At 33.9% G+C, this 24,099-nt stretch overlaps 2 protein-coding genes across 5 annotated transcripts in view; one reads left to right on the top strand and one right to left on the bottom strand.

Annotated features, from left to right (window-relative positions):
* Window positions 1-24,099, bottom strand: part of LOC126742023 (regulator of G-protein signaling 11) — a 67,657-nt gene that overhangs the window by 13,430 nt on the left and 30,128 nt on the right. For all 4 annotated transcript variants that reach the window (XR_007662463.1, XM_050448545.1, XM_050448547.1 and 1 more), the window contains exons 3-11: window positions 11,024-11,123; window positions 7,990-8,040; window positions 7,421-7,527; window positions 7,174-7,362; window positions 5,703-5,888; window positions 4,378-4,553; window positions 3,523-3,726; window positions 1,993-2,214; window positions 1,642-1,902 (exon numbers count right to left, since the gene is read on the bottom strand). Coding sequence is in view for 3 of the 4 variants with exons in the window: in XM_050448545.1 (XP_050304502.1) it covers window positions 1,642-1,902; window positions 1,993-2,214; window positions 3,523-3,726; window positions 4,378-4,553; window positions 5,703-5,888; window positions 7,174-7,362; window positions 7,421-7,527; window positions 7,990-8,040; window positions 11,024-11,123 (1,496 nt within the window). In the remaining variant the exon portion in view is untranslated. The remainder of the gene's footprint in view (window positions 1-1,641; window positions 1,903-1,992; window positions 2,215-3,522; window positions 3,727-4,377; window positions 4,554-5,702; window positions 5,889-7,173; window positions 7,363-7,420; window positions 7,528-7,989; window positions 8,041-11,023; window positions 11,124-24,099) is intronic.
* Window positions 21,007-22,754, top strand: LOC126742026 (uncharacterized). Its single transcript, XM_050448551.1, has 4 exons — window positions 21,007-21,604; window positions 21,966-22,115; window positions 22,173-22,337; window positions 22,568-22,754. Exons 1-4 carry the CDS (start codon window positions 21,530-21,532, stop codon window positions 22,715-22,717), a joined length of 540 nt encoding a protein of 179 aa, XP_050304508.1. The 5' UTR covers window positions 21,007-21,529; the 3' UTR covers window positions 22,718-22,754.

Below are 24,099 nucleotides of genomic sequence, written 5' to 3'. Positions count from 1 at the left end.
CTTTAACTGGCTGAAGAGTGTTCAAGAATCTCTGTGGCAAAATGTCAATTTTAGTTCAATATTTTTACTATTCTAGGCAGTTGAAGCTGTTTTGGAAAAAATATACATTTCAGATCCATACATTGAATTGGCTAACATAGGAAATTGACTCTACGAATTTGAAGTTGAAAAAAGAGTAAGATGCTCAATATTTTTCTTCTAGTCATTTGCAGGCGATAACTATTGGATTGAATGAAAAATTATTATTATTTTACAACTGCCTACAAAAATGCCAATTTAAGGTTAATTAAATTTGCTTCCAAAGAATTATTAAAGAAAAAATTGATAATTTATTTCTTCAACTAACTGACGAAATATCAATTTTATTTGAATAATTTGTCCATTTCAGGCAGTTAAAACTCGTACCTATTTTGGCATAATAATAACGTCAGATTCAGAATTCCAACTGTCTTAGATAGAAAAATATCTAAACAACTTTAAAGCAGTTGAAGTTCAATTAAATTCCTTTCGGGAAGTTAAGAAAGACAACTAATTTAATCACATGGAGAAGTTTGAACAAATGTCAATTTCAGGTCGCTTTAATTTCATACAGAGTTGAATAAGGTGTTGAAGTTTTATCTGCTTTAAAAAAATATTAATTTTAAATTCGTATTGCGCATATGCGAGACACATTTTAGGGAGTTGAAGAGCAAAAGCAGAAAGAAGTTCTATTAAATTTCTTTGAATATGGAGAAATATAAATAAATTTTAATTCAATATTTTTCTTATTTTAGGCAATTGAAACTAACGTATATAATAATGTAATATTTTAAGGAAGCATTAACGACTTTAGCTACCAAGCTACTTCACGAAATAGCTCAAGCTGCATGTAATAAAAAAAATATATTGAACTTCAGCAGAATAAAATACATTAGGGAAAAAAATAAAATAAATTAAGGACTGTATTATTCAGCTTATAGTAGAAAAAAGTACTCAACGCCCTAATTATTATTAAAATATTAACAATGCCAAAAAACTATTTTTAAAGAAATTCTTTGAGTGGAAATAAAAAGTGTATGGTGCGTATTTTCAAAGATTTTTCAATATACCGACATTCTTTCTTATGATAAACATGTAAACATATTTTTAAATGAGTTCAAATTATAAACCAAAAACTTCTTGCGGGCACAAGTTTTGGGTTTACATTGAAAATGTAAAGCAACTTATAACTTTGTCGGCAAAAGATCTTAGCACGCATTAACTCGTTTAGGCACCATATCATACCGAAATGATGCAAGATATCCTTATCCAAATTAATCAGAAATATCAGTCATGCAATTTGCCTATGACCAGTCAGTCTCAGAAACCGAATTTGACCGATTACGCGGCTTCTTATATGATTTCTGAGAACTTGTGCCGGTGCTAAAATCCTTTCTGAACAATAAATAATCATGAAAAAAATTCAATTCTGTGCCCAGTTAGTGTGGTCGAGTCGGCGCTCAGGAAAGCCATGCTCTGATCAGCCAGGGCATTATTTAAAGCCTACGCTCGGTGTCTCAGATAAGAAATAGCAAAATTATTTTTACACCGATTAAATCGTTTTTCAATCATAATAATTTTACCGTTTCTCACTTAAAACTCTCCTCTTTGTCACTCATTTACCTATAAGGGATATCGCTCAAGTTACTCTGCGAGTGCGAGTGGGACACCTTTGGCTCCTTAATGACGGTGGTGTGCGTGCCGCTGCCCACTCCAAAATGGGAAATTTCATGCGCGGAACCCGACAAACTTCGGTCGCTACCGCGTCGTTTACTAAGTGCGCCGCCGCACGCCGGTATCGCTACCGAGCCGACCTGTGACGAAGACTGGTTCGGTTGCGAACTGGTCGACGATTTCTTTTTAGTCGGACCAAAACCGAAAAATCTAGAAGAAACAACTTAGTATGTAAGAGAGTGCCTTTCTGGTGAGAAGCTTTAAAAGGGAGGAAAACTTGTGTGCGCCTATAATGCTCACCGTTTCTTTTGTAGAGGCTGAATCCCATTGGACAGAAGATTCTTATAATATTCCGATCGGATGAACCTCGGATAGCAGTCCTTCTTCAGCAGCAGATTGTACACGTGCTCCTGAGCAGCGTCGAAGCAGAACCTGCTGTTGTTCTTCATTCCTTCTAACACCTTATCCATCGTCTGGTTGTCGATGTTCACTTCACGTGGCGAGCCATGTTTCACATAGTTTCTATAGGAAAAAATTGTTATATAGGGACAAATTATAGATTTAAATGAAAGAACGGAGCTTAAAGGGTTCCAAGTACGGCATCATAGTTAGTAACGGAGTTAAGGCTTGGTTCCCAACTTTTAAAACAAAAAAACCTGGACCGACGTTTAAAATCCGCTAAATTCCATGATTTTCCGCTAAAATACTAGATTTAGATATATATTTTGATTTTGTTAAAAAACAGACGTAGCTACAAAACATTCGATATTTCAAAATGTGCTTTTAATTCAACATACTTGTGGAGCATGCGCGTACATATTTACGTCTATACATACGTATTTTTTAGGTCTGTTCCTTCATTTATTCCATTAAAAAGATGTTTGTAATTATGTTGACGATTTGCTGATTTACTAAACCAGTTGCACATCTTAAAATTCATGAATTCTAGATTTCTTGATAATATTACCTTAGCCTTGTAAAAAACAGCTAACTGTTAAGAATGACAGAAACATCTTATCAACGTTTAATTTGAAATTTCCACTTTCAAATGAGTGTAAACACTATGCCTTTCAAGTTTTAGTTTAAAAGTTTGTAAAATTTGCTTAACGGTAATTAACGTCACTAAACAATAAATGAATCAGTATCTGAAGCAACTATCATTTAATTTGTGCACAAGTGCTCAAACCCGATTAAACAGCGGTGAAGTACAACTCATAGAATAACACTAACAGGAGGGTTAACAGGAAATAAAGTATTTGAAATAAAACGTTATTGTTAATGTGAAAAGAGGCAGTATCCGTAATTTCCTTAGTAATAAACCGCTAAAAAAATTCCTCTTAGTTGGCAACAAGTAAGTACAGAATATGTTTTTTATTGTGAGATGAAATTATATTTAAGTTCTTTATCCGATAAAAAACTCTAATTTTACCTAAATATAATAAAACTGTTCAAAAAAATTATTCAATTATAAAATATGTTGCTCATCTCTTGAACATAACCAAGTAATTGAAATAAGGTATATTCTCTACTTAAAATTGATTTAAAAAAAAATCTCTTATTATTGAAATTGGTAATAAATTAATACATTTATAGAGAAACCTCTTTAAAAAGAGATCAAAATACTATTACCCTACTTCAAGAAAAAGATAAAACGTGCCGTAAAACCGAAAAGAATCTACTTAAGGTCCGAAAATAGGTAAACATAGATTTTATGATCCCTTAGCTGTGTCATCATCATTGGCCATAAAATTTTAAAGGCGACCGAATGATCCTTTAGGAGTTTCCACGTGATACAAAAATGCTTTAGCATATTTCCATTAAAACACTTACTCGTAAATATCCTTTATTTTCCACAAAACCTGCGACTGAGACGATCGTCTTAAATCGTTCACCGCCAGCCAAAATAAAATGTTTTCCTCGCTTTTCTCTTTCTGTAAGTAGTTCGTAAACTCCTGAACCCCTGTAGGGTCGCACAGTAAGTCTTCCATTGACAGGCTCCATTTTTTTACACGCTTTTCCGTGGGCACTTCCACTCTGGAACGAAAAATCCGTCTGATAAAGGTAATAAAATAAGGGAAAATATTTACTGTTGCAAGAATTTTTTTATGTATCATGCAAGCAAGATCAAACTGTCTTTATACTAATTAAAGGATTATTCCAGGCACTCCTAGTTATTGTCACCACTCTTTTAATAATAATCCAATGGAAACCGATATCCTTTTTATCGTTAAAAATTGAAACTAAAATGCCGCACTGATCATAAATTATACCGTCAAATCACGTGAAATATGAATGCTTTACCGTCCGCCCAATTAGTTATTATTTAATTTTAAGCAAAACTAATTGTAAACGGTTCATTATAAATTCAATTTAATGGCAAAATTAACTGACACATTATTTATTTTAGCGGTTGTTATTTGCTTTGTAGTCACATCGAAATTTACGATAATATCTGGCTGTCGGCTTTAATTATTTATTTTTGGGCCATTTTCAGCCGTAACGGGACTCTGACGTATCGCATTGACCGTAAATAAATAAATAACCGCATGGGGGTTTCCAAATAATTACATAAAATAGCGGCTTTTAATGTTCGCCAGCGCGGCTTATTGTCAAACTGTACGCGACTCCCTTAATTGAATAATTAAATCAATATACCACAAGAAAATTGTTTTTGGATTTACTCACAAGGGTGCATTCAGTTGCCAATAAGTGATATCTTCGTTTACCCAGGGGTTTGATGGTTGGGGTGGTACCAGCAAAGGGTCGTACTCGGTGTAGGTGTCTACATGCTGTAACAGTCCTTCCAAGGCTTGAGAAACCTTTATTCTTGTCCTGTATAAACTTGTTCTTAGCAGCTCAACCTAAAATCATTTTAAATAGGCTTAATAATATATAAAGACAAACCAACTTATATGTTCAATTATCAGCTACATGTTTTAACAATCATTCTTCCAGGCACTTGAGTAAAATTTTGAGTAAAATGAATAAAAACCTCACGAATTTGCTTAAATTCGGTTGGTGCAGTTGGTAGAATGTCTGGCCATATGGAATAATGCAACAATAGTCTGCAATTAGTATAATACAGAAATAATCCTCGGGTCTCGCACTAGAATTAAAGGTAAAACCCTTGTATGTAGATTCATTGTTATTATTAGATGTTAGTTATAAGCCTTATAAAATTAGTTTTTTTCCTAAAGAATCATCAAGGATTTTATCGGAAGAGTTTTTCTACGGAGTCACATAAAGCTCCTCACTTCACAGCCTTTATAATAAAACACCAAGACGGTGAAGAAGCACCAAATTCTACAATAGAAATTAATAGCAGAGTAGCTCCGCAGGAATATTATTGAACAAGATCCTACGGAGGAAATCAAGAGGAAGTGCCTGGAATATACAAAAAATAATTCTTCCAGGCAGTTGAGTAAAATCTGAAGTAAAAAAACAAAAAGAAAATTTTAGTTTGATGGGCGCAGTCGGTAGGATGTCCGAATATATACGAAACCACTAAATCTTGAAAAATGGAACCTACCGAGCTCAGTTAATCAATGATATTTTAGAGCGAACACAGGATACCTCTGAAAGAATTGTAGAATATCTTTCATGCATGCAAGCTTTGTTTAGGTGTTATGGTGAACATTCTTCAGAAACCCAATTAGATATCATTTTAACTTGTCATCCCTTTATACCCTTAGTCGATAGCCGAGTAATATCTAGAGTGAAAAAGAATGCAATTTTAAAGGATTTGTTTAAGTTCTTTTGGGAGCAGTCGGTAGGATGTTCTTATATACATGGAATAAACCAACAATAGCCTTTAATGCATAAAATATGGCTTGAAAGGCCTGAAAGATATAAAAAATAACTCTCCCAGTGGAGTAAAATATGAAGTGAAAAAGAATGAAATTTTAAATGATGTCTATAAGTTTGACGAGAGCAGTCGGTAGGGTGTCCAGATATATACGAGATAAAGCAACAATTGCCTGCTCCAAGCAGTTGGGAACGCAACTTCTTACCTCTCTTCTGCAGTCCTCAATAGTTTTCTTCTTGGGTTTAATTCCATTCCAGCATCTCGTAGGTACGGGAACTTGCTCCAACGAGCTGGTGATACCTGGTGGTGGCCGGTGTACCCTCCAATAAGCCTTTTCCTGTGAGTCGCTGATCAACTTGTCAGGTTTTTTCATCGATTTTTGCTGCTTCACCTAAAATCCAATAAATCTCGATGATCTCATTAAGGATCTTAGCACGTTAATAAAGGAAACCAATACAAGACTTCACCCTAAGGGATCTTAATGAGCGAGAGAGATCCCGCCCAAGAGCCCTATTATCTACGCATCTCCTTAATAACATAATTAGCTCATATACTGGAGCTGAAAGGCATTAGGCCACCCTTTTTAATAGTCCCGCATTAAATATTGAATAAGCAATTTAAGCGGCAATTTGCCCTGGAAATAATTTAGCCGGGGCACCAGAGACCAATTTAGTTCTGCCTAAACGGCTTTCAGAACTGCGATGTTTGATGTATGCATATTTCATTCCGGTTCCATGTGAAAATACCTTAATTAACTGCCAATTAAAGGTGATGAGAGTATTGCGTCAAAATTTAAGAAGTTTGGTTGGAGCAGTCGGTAGGATATAGGGAATAAAGTCACAACAGTCTGCATTAAATACAAAATAGTTTGCAAATTCCTGGAAGAAAAAAAAAATTTCAGGCGTTTAAGTAAAATCTGGAGTAAAAAACATTTAAATTCTGAAGAAATTATATAGATTTGCCTGGAGCAGTCGGTAGGATGTCTGGACATAATCAGAATCTATCTTGGAAATTTAATTATTTAGCACTTTTTGAAGTTTTTAGTCATTCAGCTGCCCAGAAGATATCTGCCTCAAGATCTAGGGGTTTTTAAGGTAATATTGTTTGCTTGAGGGATAAATGAACCAAAGCTTCGCAGCCTTTTCAAAGAATTTAGGATCCTACTATATTTTTTGAATAATAACAAAATCAGAGGTAGATCCAGATGGCTATCTGCGATTTTCTTCCAACTTTTTCTTCAACCTCGACTTAAGGATCCTGCAATTTCCACCTGACAGTCACACTGGACTCGTCCCTGCTAAAGAATGCTAACTCAATTGACGTAATCAGGCCAAACAGGTTAGCCTCTTCTGACATTGTTGACTAGTGAAATTGCTTGTCTTCACAAAGTACTTAGTAATAATACATTTAATTATCCCAAGAACTGGCCACTGCAGTGTTACAGGTGCTGTACTTGTTGCCGTTGCACCCTGTGCTATAAAAATAACCCCAAAGGCTAAATAAAAACTGCAAACACTATTTGCAAGGTCTCCACTTGACTTTCTCGCATTTAAAAAGCGCACAGGTGGCCCCTCAAAATCTCATATTCAGAACTCGTCCCGGAGAAAATTGTCTAAAGTGCGAAAACAGGCATGAGCCCTGCCTTGATATTCTTTTACTGGAGATTTAGCACTGACCTGTTCTTCTGCCTGGGCGACGATGATATCCCACTTGTTGGATAAGTTCCTTTTTAAATTGGTAAAAGCCTCGAACTCATATTCTTCCAGACCGTGGCGCTGCTTATTGCGTAACGACCGTTTCGTGAGGTAAATGGCGTAGTCCACGTTATCGGGAGGTTTGTTACGCCAAGGCCAATAAAAATGGTTCTGAATAAGGAAATTTGGGTTAATTTTTATTTCATTCATCGATTTAATCAATACTTACTTGAAATCTATAGAGGGAGCTATCGTCTTTGACTACTAGGTTCTTGGAATCGCTGATAGGAAAAAAATAGCCGTATTGACATAGTTGGTTGGCTATATTTAAGGCTTCTGCAAAAATAATAAAACAGCATTAATTTCAATACGAATTTCTATTGGAATCATTATTATATTAAAGGCTCTCTCTAGTCTAAACGTGGCAATTACACAGGAGAAATGTTCAGAAGAAACACATTACAATTATATAAATTACAAACACAAGACTCCTGCTACCTTTTCCAGTGCCCTCTATGAAGGAAACTTTAAGGTATTATTTCCAGATTTTACTCTGTTGCCTTTTCAGCCTCAAGAACGTTGGATTCAGACTCCATGATTTCCTTAGTGAATTTGCGTAATTAGGAAGTTGACAATATCTAGTTCTTAGAAGTAACAAAAAATTAGGAAAAAATTGATATGAAATGAGCCTAGTCTGATGGTAATAATGGTAATGATGACTCATACAGGGCACCCTTGAAGAAGAGAAAATTGATTGTTCAAGTAAATTTTATAATTAATACCAATAAAATGACTTACCAGATTCTTCTATCTCAAGCCTCATAATTAGCCACTCAATCAGATCATAACCTGAAACAAAAAACATGCGTCGTTCAAGTGTTAGGTGAATTAAAAAAGAAAATATCCAGACATCCACTCAAATAGAGCCCCGTGTTTGTTTGCCAGGAAAAACATTGCCGAAAACATAAAATATACATAAAAACAAGGCGTCGCGACGTCTGGTTTATATAATTCATAGGGTTTATATGTTTACTACTAATCAGATATGATAATATTAGCTCTTCATGTGTTAATACACTGGGGTTTATATTATGTTGTCAACGCGGTATGGACCTACTTGTTGGATAAAAGGAGTAATTCGAAGCTACTCGCACAAAATAATTGAAAGACATTTGCAAGGGACGTTTTCAACTAATATTTTGTACCAGATACTAGAAAGAGCTGTTCTGGTGACTGATGCAGGTCTCATTCAGAGGAACCTGCAGACCCTTGAATGATTTGCTATTCAAAACCAGCATCAGACTGATCAATCTGATCGTGGCTTTCCATTAAACAGCCATCCATCTAAGATTTAATTCATTCCATCTAAAAATAGCACATTTGAAATCCTGCCGTTGACAATCCTTTCAAAATTATCTCTCCTCTGTGGCAATATGCAATATAAATGTAGGAACTTTCTCCCTCTCTCTCTCTCTCTCCATACACGTATTTACCAACGAACCGAGACAATACTCTACTGAGTTTGACGATTGCGAAGCCGCTTTGAAAGGAACTTATTTATCGCTCATTTTACAATGGAAATTGGAGTCTATTTTTGAAACGGGCTGCCCTCGTACCTGCAATTTTAAAGCTATAATGCTCGTTATATTGCCGTCTAGAAAACGATGTGCTTTGTTAATTGGTTTTTTCGATTAGTTATTGATCGCGGAGTGAAGGTGAAATGTTAGAATGAGGTAACGTAAGCTCTGATAGATAATCAATGAGTGCTAGCAACAGCTAAAGGCACTCTCTCAACTCTCATAGCATTGGTGGAAAAAACTAGAGTTCAAAGCTGAGAATTATATGAAAGAGAGACAGAGAGAGAACATTTAAAAGCTGCGTTGGTCTAACCCCAGACTCGGGCATACACTCAAGATAACTGATGAAGAGACTGGTCGATATCGACATCCGCAATCTTTGAAATGATTTACTAATACCAGCTGTTTTCCATCATTCCGCACCACATGGAAGGTTAGCAAATATTCCGGACAATGGTCAACTGAGTATATAAGGAGCCGCGTCACTGCTGGGAGGCCCGTTGACAGTTCAGTGCGAAATATTGGCGCGATATTTAAATCGGACATAAGTAGTTGTAAATAAATATGGTATGAATACATATTTCTAATAGTCGTAAGGATGTAAATAAATTAGTTATTAAATAAATCAGACTATTTTTGTACATCGAGTATTTTAATTCACACCTAATGAACGGTAAAAAAGCTACATTAATATGCCGTGATAAATGGAACTGACTTATTTGTAGGGACTGTAGACTCAGGATTCTCAGGAAGAAAGGGCTTTCGATACAGTATAGAAGGAGGTGTTGTATCCATAAAATTGACAAATTTTCGGATAAATAGCAAATTTATTTAGACTTTTATTGGAAAGTGGAAATGTCATGTTACTCTAGACTTAAGCCGAGAAATAGGGAATAAGTGATATTTTTATTCGATGGAATCAGAAATTGAATATCTTGGCATCTGCTAAAATTTGTTTCGAGTTTCATTTTATCATGTATGAAAATGTGTAAAAGGAGAGAAGAAAACGTTAAAATTGTTTTTTTAATGAACAAAAAGTTTTTAAATTATTAAAAGTAAAAAAACTCATTAGAAAATCACAAATTTAAAGCTCAGGATAATTAAAAAAAATTGACAAAAAGACAACATTAACAAATTTAAGATTTTATATATCTTCTTTCTTCATTTAACACACGAGGAAAACTAGGCAAAAAATCCAATAATAAAAAACTGTCTCTCCTCATCTCCAAATATTCTTTTCTCATTTCTCGTTGCAGCAAAAAAATCCTCGAATTAATTAATTTTATTTAAATATATTGTACTAAGCTTGTCCTGTCTTCTCTTCCCTTTTTTTGTGAGAGAAATGTCACAGAATTTTATGAATAATATAAAAAGACTCTGATTTAGCAAACTTATCCTGTCTTTCCTTCTCTTTTCTTATTCTTTGGAAGGATTTTTGAGATTTTAAACACAAAGTCTCAAAAGTCATGTAATAAATTAAACGATCAAAAACGGTTTTTAAGCGAGACATGTAACCGTTTTTGTTTGTTAAATTAATTACGTGATTTTTGAGACCGATACTTTGTGTTTTTTTGTGCCTGTTTAAAATCATATTAGGATTTTTGTATTTCATATTTTGGGTTTTTGGAAGACTCAGAAATAAGTTCAAAATTATTAGGACAGGCTTTAAAAATGAGGAAGAGCTATCAATAGTTTGAAATGCCTGAAACAAAATTAAAAATTAATCCAAATAATATGGAAGAAAATGAGAAAAAATGTGAAATTCCTAAAATTAAATAAAATAAGTTTCTAAAGACTTGGAGAATTTAAGCTCAAAAAAAAATGTAAAAAGACAAAAAAATTTCTGCTTCATTAAACTTTTTAATAAAAATTTTCATATTACTCCCATTTTCATTTTTAATTCTTGGTAACAGCACAAAATTCCCCTACAATTCCCTCTAATTACCACCTGGTGAATTCCACACTCCCTATTCCAGACAGTATAGTATATGCGACAATTGTATGTTGTTCAACGGGATTAATGCTACGCCGGGCTTTGAAAAGTTTTTAATAAGCCCTAGCGAGATATTGGGTTCATTATTAGTTTCCGAGACTCGAATCGGAGAAATATTTCCTTTATTACCCTTTGGTTAATATTACGCTTCGCAGAAATTATGTCCTAACTTTCCTGGAAATGAGTTTTATATAAATTTAAGCTCAGGTGATAATGGCATAATTTTAATGGATGTTGCTGTTGTTTTTTCTTTAGTACTTACCCATAAAAGCGGCAGGAATGGATGTTAAAAAGATCTTTTGACTTCTTACTGGCACGCCCCCTGACTCCGTGTCTTGCATTTCTTTGACCAGCGTCTCCATCTAAAACAACCATAAAAAAATGTTTATAATAATTCACATTTAAAAGATCATATCTAAATATGTTATTGCTTCATTTAAAAGGGTATTTGTGTCGTAATTTATTTTTCAACACGGTATTAACGGTGTAGTTGGTTATTTTCTGAAAAAAATATGCGATGGCTTATCAGGCTTTATATTTTTCATTTAACCACTATAAATTTTCTCTTGTAGACGTGGAAAAGGTTAATTTATAGGCGAATGTATAAAATAGAAAGAAACCTAATCAAAGTATTTAAATAGATATTAAAAAAATACGTAACAAACTACTTCAAAATGCCTAGAAATAAGCCTAATATTATAGCGTTTTTACCATTTGGCAGATGTGAAGTCAAATAAGCGATACACGAAAATAGTCAACTGATTTATTTACACTCTTACACTACACAAATATTAAAAATATTTTTTGACACTTTATTTATTTACTACTATTTATGTCCCATTTAAATATCGCGCCATTATTCCGAACTGCACTGCACTGAGCTGTCAGTTGACCTTCAGAGGCGATGCGGCTCCTTATATACTCGGCTGACCGTGATTCCAGAAGATTAGCCACGCGTTTCCAGAGACGTCGTGCGGTATGCTACTTGTGTAATTTTGGAATAACGTAGAATCAGCTGTTATTCTCGGCGTTTCCAATATTGTTACACTACCCTCTCCGTAAGTTCATTTCGTGTCAATATGTTTTCAAGGATGTTGGAGGACGTCGATACCGATAGAAGATTCTTTGCCAATCTTTGACAGTCTGAACCTTTGCCTTGTCAACCGCAACTGAAAACGACGTAAACTAAATAGTGCACAGCCTTTTGAAATAAATGACATTTCTTTAAGCTCAACTTTAATCCATGACCTCGTAGCCTGAAGAACTTTTTTTCTTGCAACACGATATTTGATAAGCTCCTCAAACGATTTTCCTACCACAATAATGTCATCAAGTTAAACCAGGCAAGTCTTCCAGGACAATCGTCTTAAAATCGTGTCCATCGGCCATTCAAAAGTGGCAGAGACATCGCACAGTCCAAATGGTATCACGTTAAATGTCATAATCCAGCATCCATGAAAATCGTCTTTTTCCGATCTTTAGGAGCCAACTCAACTTGTCGTATATACTTTTCAGGCTTAGCGTGGAAGAAATCTTTGATGCAGCTAGGGTGTCCAAAGTTCTCCAAATGCGAGGAAGAGAATAGCTATTCTTTTTAGTCACGTTACCAAGCTAGCGGTAATCTACGCAGAATCTGGTTGAGCCTTCATTCTATTTTACCAGTACCACCGGTGAAGATCATCGACTGCTAGATGGTTGTATGATGTCTTACTTGGCCATACTCTCAATAATCTTAGCAGTCTTCTCTTTCTTGGCCAGTGGTCTATCATGAGAGGACCATTTCCTGTACTGATTTTGTGCTGGACTTTGTTGGTACTTCCTTTCTTCCCAGTGTTAAAGACATCTATGGACTAAAAACCTCGGCGTCCTTCTTTGATCTGGCGTTAGATCGGTGCTCTTCTTACTCTTTCGGAGAGACTTGCCAGTTGATGAACACAGCCGCAACTTGTTAAAGTACTGCTGAAGTAGTGTCCTAACTGCGTGCTCTTCTTTAACAACACAGGATAATGATTAACATTCATTACCTTTAGAGGAATAGTCCTTTCAGCGCTTACATGGGTCTTTCCGACTGCTGTCCCTCTATCAACAACCTTGTCACGCAGTGCAGGTTCGAACATAACTTCATCAGGCTATGTGAATTAAAATAATCGACGCACGAAAATAGTCCACTCATTTATTTACACCCTTCGCTACTGCACTGAACTGTCAACTGATTCCCAACGCCTATGCAGCTCCTTATATACTCGGCTGACCATGATTCCGGAAGATTCACTGACCTTCCCCGAGTCTTCTTTTATCACTTGTGTTATTCCGCAGTGACGGAAAATCAGCTGGTATTCTTGGCGTTTCTAATGTCATTACAATATGTTAAGAAAAGGCTTCAAATACCAGGAAGAGCCTTAAAATGGTTTTAAACGCCTGGAATAGTGTATTGAAATTTACCGGCAAATGTATAGAAAAAATATTAAATTAATTGCCATTTTAAAAGGAAAGCTTGTAGACAGCAAATTGAACCGTGGTGTTGCCCTTAAACTGACTTAATAAATAAATTAATTTTTTTAAGTAAATTAATGTAGGATTAATATAGGCACCATCTAGGTTTTAAAACTATCAAAGTAATTGACATTGTTGTCACTTGCCATATCAAAAGAAAAGTCTGTAGACAGCGTATTGAACCGCAGTATTGACATTTGATTTCTGACTTTTGTGAGTCATTTTCAATTTTCTTCCAGGCATTTTAACAGAATCGTTTTTAAATTTTGGAGACGCTGTCAATTTTTTTAATACCAAGAAGAGCCTTAAAATAATTTCAAATGCCTGAAATGAAATTAAAAATTCAAACAGTCTTAAAAGACAGAAATAGAATGGCAAGTGATGTGAAATGCCTGGAATAAAACAAGTGTTTAAGAGCCTGGAACAAGAATACATTTAAATGATGCAAAAAATGTTTTGAAATAACCAGAAAATGCATCAAATCTCAGTTACAAAATAAAAGTAAAAAAGCCTTAAAAGTCTGGAAGACACGGTTGAAAAACGTGGTCAATTTTAAAAAAGTGGTAGGATCTAGGATCTGAATCCTCATAATACTAAAACTCCGCAGTTTTTAAAAAGTTCAACATTATTTACAAATGAAAATTCTATTCCACAATGAATCTTCTACTACATTTCACTTCTCAGTTCACTTTAATTACGATCGTCAAAAATTCTTTGGTCTCAATTGATTCAAATAAAAAAGTGTGTTGTGCCTATAAAGAGTTAGGCTTAAATGCTACTTTTATCAGTCAAAGGCCATTATATTTCCCAAATATGCTATTGAAATATTTATAGTTTTTATTATATCAAAGGGCAAGCCACAAAGAAAACAGGGAAAGATAGAAAAAAATTAAAATTGTGTTTTGGAAGATATCCCGAGAGCCTGATCCTCAACCGTTTTCATATCACATACATGTACTTAATAAAATACGAATATACCCCAAAAAACTAATTCTCAATATCATATACGACAAAAAACATGTCTACCAAAAATATGCCCCGAGGAGACGACCCACAAAAGGCAAAAAAAAACCGAGAAAAATCATCAACTCTCGCAGGACACCCGACTCGGCTCCCAATTTTCCCATTTCGACTTATATAAACAAAATACCGGGCTCAGGGATAAGATTCGGCTTCTTTTTCATATAAAAATTTCCCTCGTGACATCCTATAGTCCATTGTGACAATTTCCTGATTGTCCTTCGGCTTTTATAAGTCCCGAGATTATGTTTTGTCCCGCATCTGACGTCACTTAAGTATTATATATTATTCTTTATATATATTATCATTAATCCTCTTCTAGGTCATAATATATCACACTCGACTTGCGAATAGGGCGGAAAATGATATTTTAGAACTCGCACGTGCTGTATAACGCGATTTAGAGGGAGTTAAAATATAAGCTGTGCTTTAGCGAGAGCAAACGTATGCGCCCAATGGCTTAATAAAACAGAAATATTTATTTATACGGACAAACAAAAAAACCCCTTTACTGCTACTAATACTGCTACATGTTTATCCACGTAAAACAACAAAAACAAAACCCTAAAGAATAGAGCCATTATCTGACCCTATATATCTCAGCCCCTACGGCAATACTTTAGTTTTTCACCTGTCAACCCTGTTTAAGCTCTGGAGACAGCCTGGGAAAATCGGCAAGAGCCCCCGGAGGGTTTTTTTAGAATGACGTATTTAAAAATGGACTAAGGCAACTTAAATTTTCAGAGGTAGCTAGTTTCACTGGCAAAGAGATTCAGAACGAGAATTAATGAAGAAAAAAAAAGATTTTTGGTAGTTTTAATTAGTTCAGGTACGTCAGAAAATCAATATCGTAACTTGATTTAGACGGCAACGGATTAGTGCGGCAGCAATTGATAAAATATTTGATTTCACCCCGTTTAATCAAACTTTACTAAGCTTCGAGATGATTTATGTGTCATTCGGATCATTATCTGTTTAAGTTTTTTCAGTATTGTATACTCTTTGTATACTCTATACTCAGTATTGTCTTTTTTTACCCAATCCCCATTTTTGTTTTGTGTATTGAGTTAGTTAATTATAGATAAATTTCACTAAAGCCCAAAAAATCTGAAAGCGGTTTGTTGATGATTTCCATCATTTGGCCACATAAACGAGACATCTTCTTAAATATTTGTCACACATCCAAAAATAAAACTCCCAAAATCCAGGAGTTTACATTCGATTTGCCAACATTAGCATAACGACCTGTCGTAGAAATGGATGATTGCGTTGAAATTGATATAAAACAACATAGAACGTCTGTAAATATATTTTAACGGAGTTGAACGAGATATTAAGAGGCTCTTCGTATTCAATTTGTCAAAATCCTAAACATTTCCGACCATTTTTGACATTATTCAAATACGTTTTAGTATAAAATCCATCCCATTCAAAGATAAATAATAAAATCGATATCGGGGCCGTTTTGTGGTGGGATAAAGACGGAAAATATGAAGGGAATGCGTCATAGCTCCAATTGTCGTATGTGTGGGAGGAGTAATGAAAATCTCCGTAGATTCTTTCTTTTTGTGACAAATCCGCCTGATTCAGTCGTCACGGAAATTACTTTTCCAGCTAAGGGATTTCACGTGCATGTGAATTGGAATGAATGGAATAAGTAATTGGAAAACGTTAGCAAGGGACGGTTTAATACACAGTTGGACGTCATACTATGTCTGGTGTACTCTCTTGGCATTAAAATCAATTTCAGATGGGTGCAAGCCAACTTTCAATTGATGGAAAAAATATGGACCCTTTTTTAAAAAAGTGCAAATATCAAAATATCTCAAAAGTGGGGATTTCCTAAAAGAAATAGTACAAATAACTTTTCCTCATTTAAAAGAAATCAGTTTTAATCAAAAGAAATTTTTTTTACAATCACCCTTATCTTATTTCGAATAATTCCAACTAAATTTAAAACTTAAAAAAAAATAATATTTTAAGAATTGTAAAAAAGTGCAAAAATCACAATACTCCAACAATGGAGATTTCCAGAAATATCCAGAAATGACTTTTCCCCCTTCGAAAAATTCGGTTTCTATTACAAGGGATTTTTTTTTACTACCGCCCTTATCTTACGCGTTAATATGACATTTGCGTGTTTAGATGCGATCTAACCCCATTGCTACGGTTAGCAAATGACTTTGCCTAATCAGTTGACTGCGGGCTTAATAAATTATTTTTCCCAACTTTTTTCCGCCCTATTTTTCTGTCTATCTGTTATTGTAATTGAGGGTTAGCGCTCTAGTCTTGGTCGGATTTATTAAAACTGTCTGAGTGATAAAGCTTCGTAATAAATAAGTCAAACGAAGACAGGTGTATGAGCTAATTGTTAGAAAGCCGAGTTAAATTAAGCCGTGTAGTTAAAAATGGTAATTTTATTGTCGAATTATTATAGTTTATATAGGGTTGGATATAAATCAAAGAATTTCAGATGTCAAAAAATTCTGATTTTTATAGAAACTTGCTTTTATTTTAATAACCCAACTACTTAGATATAGGAACATGATACCTCGTTAGAAAGGGATTTTAATTTTCTTTTAGAATATATTATAATATACACGGTGTTCCATTAAAAAAAATGCATATTTCACAATTTTTGTACCTAGCGGTAAAATCATAAATTTTGATCAACCCTGTATAATGTAGAACAAATTTTCATAGTGAAGACTAATGTATAATACTTCCGTAAATTACGCTCATAATTTCAATTTTCTGCACGTTCCAGTGCCGTAGCAATAAGAATGTATTTGGAGCTATTTTTTGGTCAAAAATTAAACAAAATAATTAATTTCTCGAAAACAACTAAAAATAGGTATAGAAATATTTCACACAAAAATAATCATAAGGCGATAGCGGATCAGAAAATAAAATAATATACATGGTATTCCATTTAAAATAACAAAGTTGCTACTCCTTTTTGGCATAAACGGCAACGCTGCATCGCAAGAAATATTTTTAATCGTTAGATCACAAGCTAAAACCCATGATGCCAAATTTTCGAAAAAATTCTATTTTCCGTTCTCCGTAAACGGCTAAGGTACTATCAACCATCAATCCTTATATTTAATACGTAATATGATTAAGTTATAAAAATAGGGGGTTTCTGTTTGAAAAAAAGTGACTGTAGATGGTTTATTAAATTTCATTTATTCTCTTTTTTGACCACCCTGTATTAATATTTATAAAAATTTCATTTGAGGTCTATTAAATTTGTTCTTCTCTACGAATTTCAATTTATGTTTTATAAATAAATAATCCATTCAAGATTCTCATCCCTGTAGTTTTGTTTATATAGCTAAAAATCCCATTTATCCTTAACACGTTAAGCCCCGCATGCCCACCGGTGGGCATTTGGATTTTACTTCTAGGGACCAAATTTTCATTCTGGATATTTTTTGTTAATAGTTATTTTTTTGCAGTTTATGTTGCTTGTGGATCAATACTCTGTCGACTTTTGGCTGTTTTTGTCATTTTTTTGCGGTGACCCACGGGTGGGCACGTGGTCCCAGAATGCTATTTTACATTTTGGGACCGAATGCCCACCCGTGGACACTAGCTTTAATGTGTTTTTTTGTTTCAGAGTTAAGCAAATATGGCTAAGAAATATCTATCGGATCAGGAGTTGGCAAAGGAGCTGAAGAATATGTCCGACGATGAGTCAAGAGATATAATAGAAGACGAAATTACCGGATTTTCAGATGATTCGCTCGTAGATAAAGATTTTATTTCTGTTAAAAGTGATCTATCATCCGATAACGATTTATCCGTAATAATTCAGATAATTCTGCCATATTATTATCCGAAGACGAAGATCTAGACGATAACGTACCTCTAGCGACTTTAACTACTAAGCAAAAATGGGGTCACGTTCAAGGAGACCGACTGTCTTTCAGTGAAAGCCCTCAGAATGTTGGTGTTGTTCCAGCTGTTAGTGCAGACTTTGCAGGGAAAGAACCAACTGAATTCTTTAACTATTTTATCGACGATGAGATGATTGATCTATTTGTGACTGAAACCAATAGGTTTGCTTCACAGCGAATTGCTGCGGCAATAGCAGATCCAAACCGGAAGGCCAAGGTGCCGAAATGGGTGGATCCCGTGGAAATGCGAAAATTTGTTGGTATTATATTATGGATGGGCCTTCTTTCAATGCCTCAGTTACGGGATTATTGGTCAACCAAATCGTTGTACCAAAATCGCATACCCACAATTATGAGTAGAAACAGATTTGAAGGTATTTTGGGCATGTTCTATGTAAGTGATAATGAGAAGGACAGACCCTCTGATGACCGACTTTACAAAATATTCGAATTTCTTGACATGCTGCAAAAGAAATTTAAGTCCTTCTACATGGCCGAAAAAGACATTTGTATCGACGAAAGTAACGTCCCGTTTCGAGGACGCATTTATTTCAGACAATATATACCCAATAAGCGACACCGCTACGGTATAAAGCTTTTCAAGTTGTGTGTATCTGGAGGATACACCTGGAATTTCAAAGTATATACCGGCAGAGAAAAATCAAGTGAATTTGCAGTTTCTGAAAAGGTAGTCATGGAATTGATGGAAGGTCTTTTGGACAGTGACCGCACACTTTACACTGACAACTGGTACACGAGCGTATCATTATCCAAAAGACTGATTGACCGAAAAACGCATTTAGTTGGTACAATTAGAGCAAACCGCAAAGGTAATCCTCAGGAAGTAATAAAGGAAAAGTTAAATCGAGGTGAAATTGTAGCTCGGCAAGATAATGACAAAACTGTAGTCCTGAAGTGGAAGGGTAAGAGAGACGTCATCATGCTAAGCACCAAACACGATGATTCTACCGTTACTTTAGCAAAGAAACGAACCGATAAACCGATAAACCGAAAGTAATTGTTGACTATAATCAGGGCAAGGCCTTTATCGACTTGTCGGATCAAATGTCAGCATACGCGCCTTTTCTAAGGCGAACTTCAAAATGGTACAAACGCCTAGTGTTTCATCTCATTACTCCTACAACAATAGTAAACGCGTTACATCTTTACAATAAAATAAACAAGAAAAAAATCAGCATCACCACTTTCAAGGAAGAGGTAGTTTCAGGTCTCATTGAAAACGACGAAAAACTTAATACTGTTTCTCGTCCTTCCACGTCAAGAACGCAACGCTGCACGTTGAAGGAAGTGGCAAAAAGTGCCAAAAACGAGTTACTCGAAAGAGATGCACTAAATGCTACAGCACCATGTCAATGGCTCACAATGCTGCTTACGCCCGAAAAAATGCGAAAAAGGTCAATACAATTTGTGTATCGTGTAATATTCCCCTTTGTATTACTTGCTTCCAAAAACATTTGGCTTAAAACTTTAGTGTCAGCAGTTTCTTTGTGGCAGTGTGTATTTCGTCAAACGTTAGGTCGTTTTAGTAAGTTTTATTATATTTAGGTTAGTCATTTTTATGGTATTTTAAGTTTTGGTTACATAAGAAAACGACTGTTTTTTTATGACAATTTATTTTTAAGTTTTAAGAGTATTTTTTCTGTTTTAAAGTAATATACTCAACTCAAATGTTGTTTTTTTCTACTTTTATAAACTAAATACCTAAACTGCCCAACCCAATATATTTTTTTGGCTCATCCTGGGACCAGACAAACCGTCGTTTGGTATAGGCAGAATCAATGTAATCCATGCTCACGGGTGAGCACGCGGTCCCTGAATAAGCGATGCGATTTGCCTACCGGTGGGCACGCAGAGCTTAATGTGTAAAATAAGCAAAATATTTTTATAGTTGTTTAGTACCGTCAAAAAGCAAATTTAAATTTACATCTCTAATAAAAATACAAATATCGTTATAATTTGATAATGTAGTAGCATAATGCTAAAGTCATTTAAAAACATAGTGATATCTGATGCAAGTGATCTGTATAAAGCAAATAATTGGTACATTTATTTGAATTTAAAATTAAAAAGTGTGATTGTTACTTTACATTATATTTAATGTTAAAACAGTTGTCCACCTGAATACCATTTCTGACTTAGACAAGCACCTCGTATTTCTGATTAATCCTCGCTTCAGAATAAATTACATCATGATTTGCAAATTTAAAAACATCCAAGTAGTTTATTTATCCAAGTTTCAAGCAGAATAATTATATTAAAAGAACCCTCAATAAATATCATAAACTCGTTAAAGTTTTTACCACCACTGCGAATATTTATATAAATTTTATTTTGTATGTCATTTTTACCAGAATAAATTTTAGACAGACTGATATTTGAAGTTACAATACGAGTCAGTTCATTATGATAGTCATTATTCATTTATAGTAAAAAAACAAATATGTAAATACCCTACATTATTTATAATTATGATCGCAATAAAATAATGCTTCAAGAAGATTTAGATTGTAACCGAAAACAATATTGAAAGATGATACCACTATTTACCAGAATTAAAGAAGTTTTTGTAACTGCAAATGAAAGCGCAAAAAATATATTTTTCTTATTTTTAGACATGATAACCCAAGTCAAACCTAAGTATCATGGAGAATTGGAGATGGACAATCCACACTGAAAGAAAAACAATTTTAACCTACTAAAGAAGTATAAAGTAACAAAAGTTGTTTTCTATACTACAATGACCACGCCCGTTACGACCTAAATGCTTTAATGCTTTTAAATTACAAAACACAACCAAAACCGGAAACAGCATAAATTAAAATTAAAGAAACCATCATAATTGCCGGGAACGTAATAGTTCCAGTGAATTTTGAAAATTTAAAGCCGACAAAGCGAAAGGGGCGAGTATTCGCTTAAACAAGAGCTTTCTGGTGGGGGAAGAAGCTCGGGTTAACAAGCAAAGTTTGCCTCGGTAAAAGTGGAACTCCATAATTTTATTCTCAAATTTCTGTTATCTTATAATTAAGAAAATTTTAAGCGAATATTAGACGTGCTATATATACTTAAGTAAACAGCGGATTTTTAGTTAAATTTATATAACGACTCTAAAAGGGGCAATTTTCTCGATTAAGTGGAGCGGAAAAAAATTTAATCAGTCAATCAATTATACGGTTAACACATGAAAAAATTTAAAGAGGAAATGTTTAAGAGCGGACGCGTACGTATATAATACAAGTATAATAATATTAAATTAAATAAAAAAAAATGCAAATAATTCAAAACCCAATTTAAAGCTAAGTCACATCGCGTGAAAAGCTCACATTTAATGGAAAATGCATACTTTCTACTTGGCAGTATTTTTATTTTCTGTTACTAATGGTTTTGGCCCACCGAAGGATCCGCGATCGGTAAGAGAAATTCAATTACATATTTATTGTTTAGAAAATTGTCAAATTTTGATAAACTTATATCTCACTTTATTTTCCCGTGAATTCTACCTCTTTTTTTTCTGAAGTCGAATTTACAAACTGGAAGCAGTAATAAGTACAATTTCGCAGTCCACTCTGAATAAATATTTTTCTATCTTAAATAACATAGTTTAAAATTCAATGTTTTATACAAAATTATCATCATGTCCACAATTAATCCATGGATTTCGACCTAGTTTTTTCATCCAAAGGATACGTTCATAAATTTTGTCTCAATATTTAAAAAAAACACCCTGTATAATAAAACTTGGTAACCATACAGTTTTTTTTTATATTTTAGATTTTAAAAGTTACCAACGTATACCTATGTCCGAATCACGAAAACGTTTTAATATTTGACAAAAGATATCTCGACAATATTGACGACGATGGTTACAAGAAGTTCAGTGGTGAACTGGAGTTACCGTCCGATTTTGATGCGAGTTGGCAGGTGCTAAAAGATTCTTCTAGAAGCTTTAGAAAACTTTAAAAATCTGTAATGTTTTAGTATGAATTAAAAGTTGACAGGATGGATGGCGGCGACTGGCAGGAAGACGTTTATAACAGAGAGGGTCAGCTTTGCGAAGATGTAGAGACCTACTTTGCAGATGCCTGGAAAAAAGTTGGCAGCACCTTAGATCCACCTTTTGAATCAGATTGCAGCGTTAAAGCGGTAAGAAAAAACCTAAATATATATATATATATATATATATATATATATATATATATTTCTTTTCTCTTCTCTTCCTTTGGTGTTTCTTCTATTGCGTTTTTATCTTAGAGTGTTTTACTACCAAGAAAATTTTTAGTGTTCTTATTCTTGTATATAGCGCAAATCGATTGCTTAGAAATTTAACTAAAACTTTAAAAAATCATTAAATGATACACTCTGTATATTTTTAGGGTGTGCATAAAATCACCGATCTGCAAGTCTTAAAGGAAGAATATAAAATTCCAAATGTTATGGTTGGGAGTGTAAGGGTAACTTTAAAGCTCTTTGATACATCAGGCGATCAAGTGTTTTGTGGTGTATTAGAAGGTCAATATGTATAATCATATGATACTAGCAATATAGAAATATAGTATTTGATCATGTAGTTAATTTTCCTGAAAGTTTCCCAAGTAGAGATGCTTATATTCCTGTAACATTATAGGCAGGTATAATGAAGAATGCAATAATTATTCTATATTTTTTTTAAAAATACTCAAAAATCCATTTGAAAAAGTAAAACGTGTATAGTACGTTCTAGGATGTTTACCTAAATTCTAAGATGTCCTAAGCAAAAAAGTATTAAAAAAAATCGTTTGCTTCCTTTTAAAAATCGTGAACGTACTACAGATACAAATCCATAAGATCCCATAAAACAGTTTCATCTTTAATAAAATCATTTATTAAACATTTCAAAGCTTTTATAAGCAAATATTAAATGGACGTTAAACCGCGTCACTAATTACGTTTTTTGACCGACAGTTGCTGTAAGCAGAGTTAAAATAACTGATCTGTAAGTACCTAATACCTAAATTGGCCCTACGTTTAAACTAGATAAGCTTCGAATTTGTTTTTCAGTATTGGTATTTCTGGAGAAACGTTTATACAGGTGAATAAGTTAAAATGTTAGATATTCTTGCAAATGAGCTATTCATCAGTATGTTGCTATAAGGTTGCATTGTTAATATCTGAAGACAACGAGGCTGTTATTGAGGTAAATTATTTTGATAATAAAATCCTGCCAATGGAAAATTTTACAACACAATATACCTAGGATCTATGATCGCAGATGTTCACACGTCTTTAAAGTATGCAAGAATTTATATTTATCTTATTATTAAATCGTCTTGAAATGGAAAGGTACAAGATGATACTTTAAAACGTATTATGTTATTTCATTTCAAATATTCCCGCTTCAAAGACCCATATAATAGAATATATGTATTTTCAATATACCCTACAAGTTTGCATCAAAGAAGTCGAATAATTTTAGGTTCAAAGGACGATGCTCAGGATGTTTTGGATTATTAAGAAACATGAAAAGTGAAATATTGATATGTGATTTAATTATATTTTTCATAAATTGGTTGTTATATTTTTTTAATAGTTTGATTTAATTAAATGCTTTACTTAATCTAAGTTTAAATAAACATATTTCACGTTGCTCTCATCCACGTTTTATTAGAAAAAATTAACCAACTTAAGGCTAAACTGCAAATGCTTAACATTAAAATAAATATAAAAACTGCCTGGAATACAAAACGACTTAGTTGCTAGACTGCTAAATTGCCTCAAAATATTTAACTACTTGCAATTGAAACACGCTATGATCTGTATTTATATTTGACGTAAAAATGAAATTTAAATGTCCCATTCAACCTTGGCTTTCAATCAAGGTTAATTCTCTTCTTAAATTCCCAAGAAACTATCGTAAAATGTCTATTAT

This window comes from Anthonomus grandis, chromosome 11, assembly GCF_022605725.1.
Source record: "Anthonomus grandis grandis chromosome 11, icAntGran1.3, whole genome shotgun sequence".
Lineage (NCBI taxonomy): Eukaryota > Metazoa > Arthropoda > Insecta > Coleoptera > Curculionidae > Anthonomus > Anthonomus grandis.
This window is presented reverse-complemented; position numbering and strand designations above follow the sequence as displayed.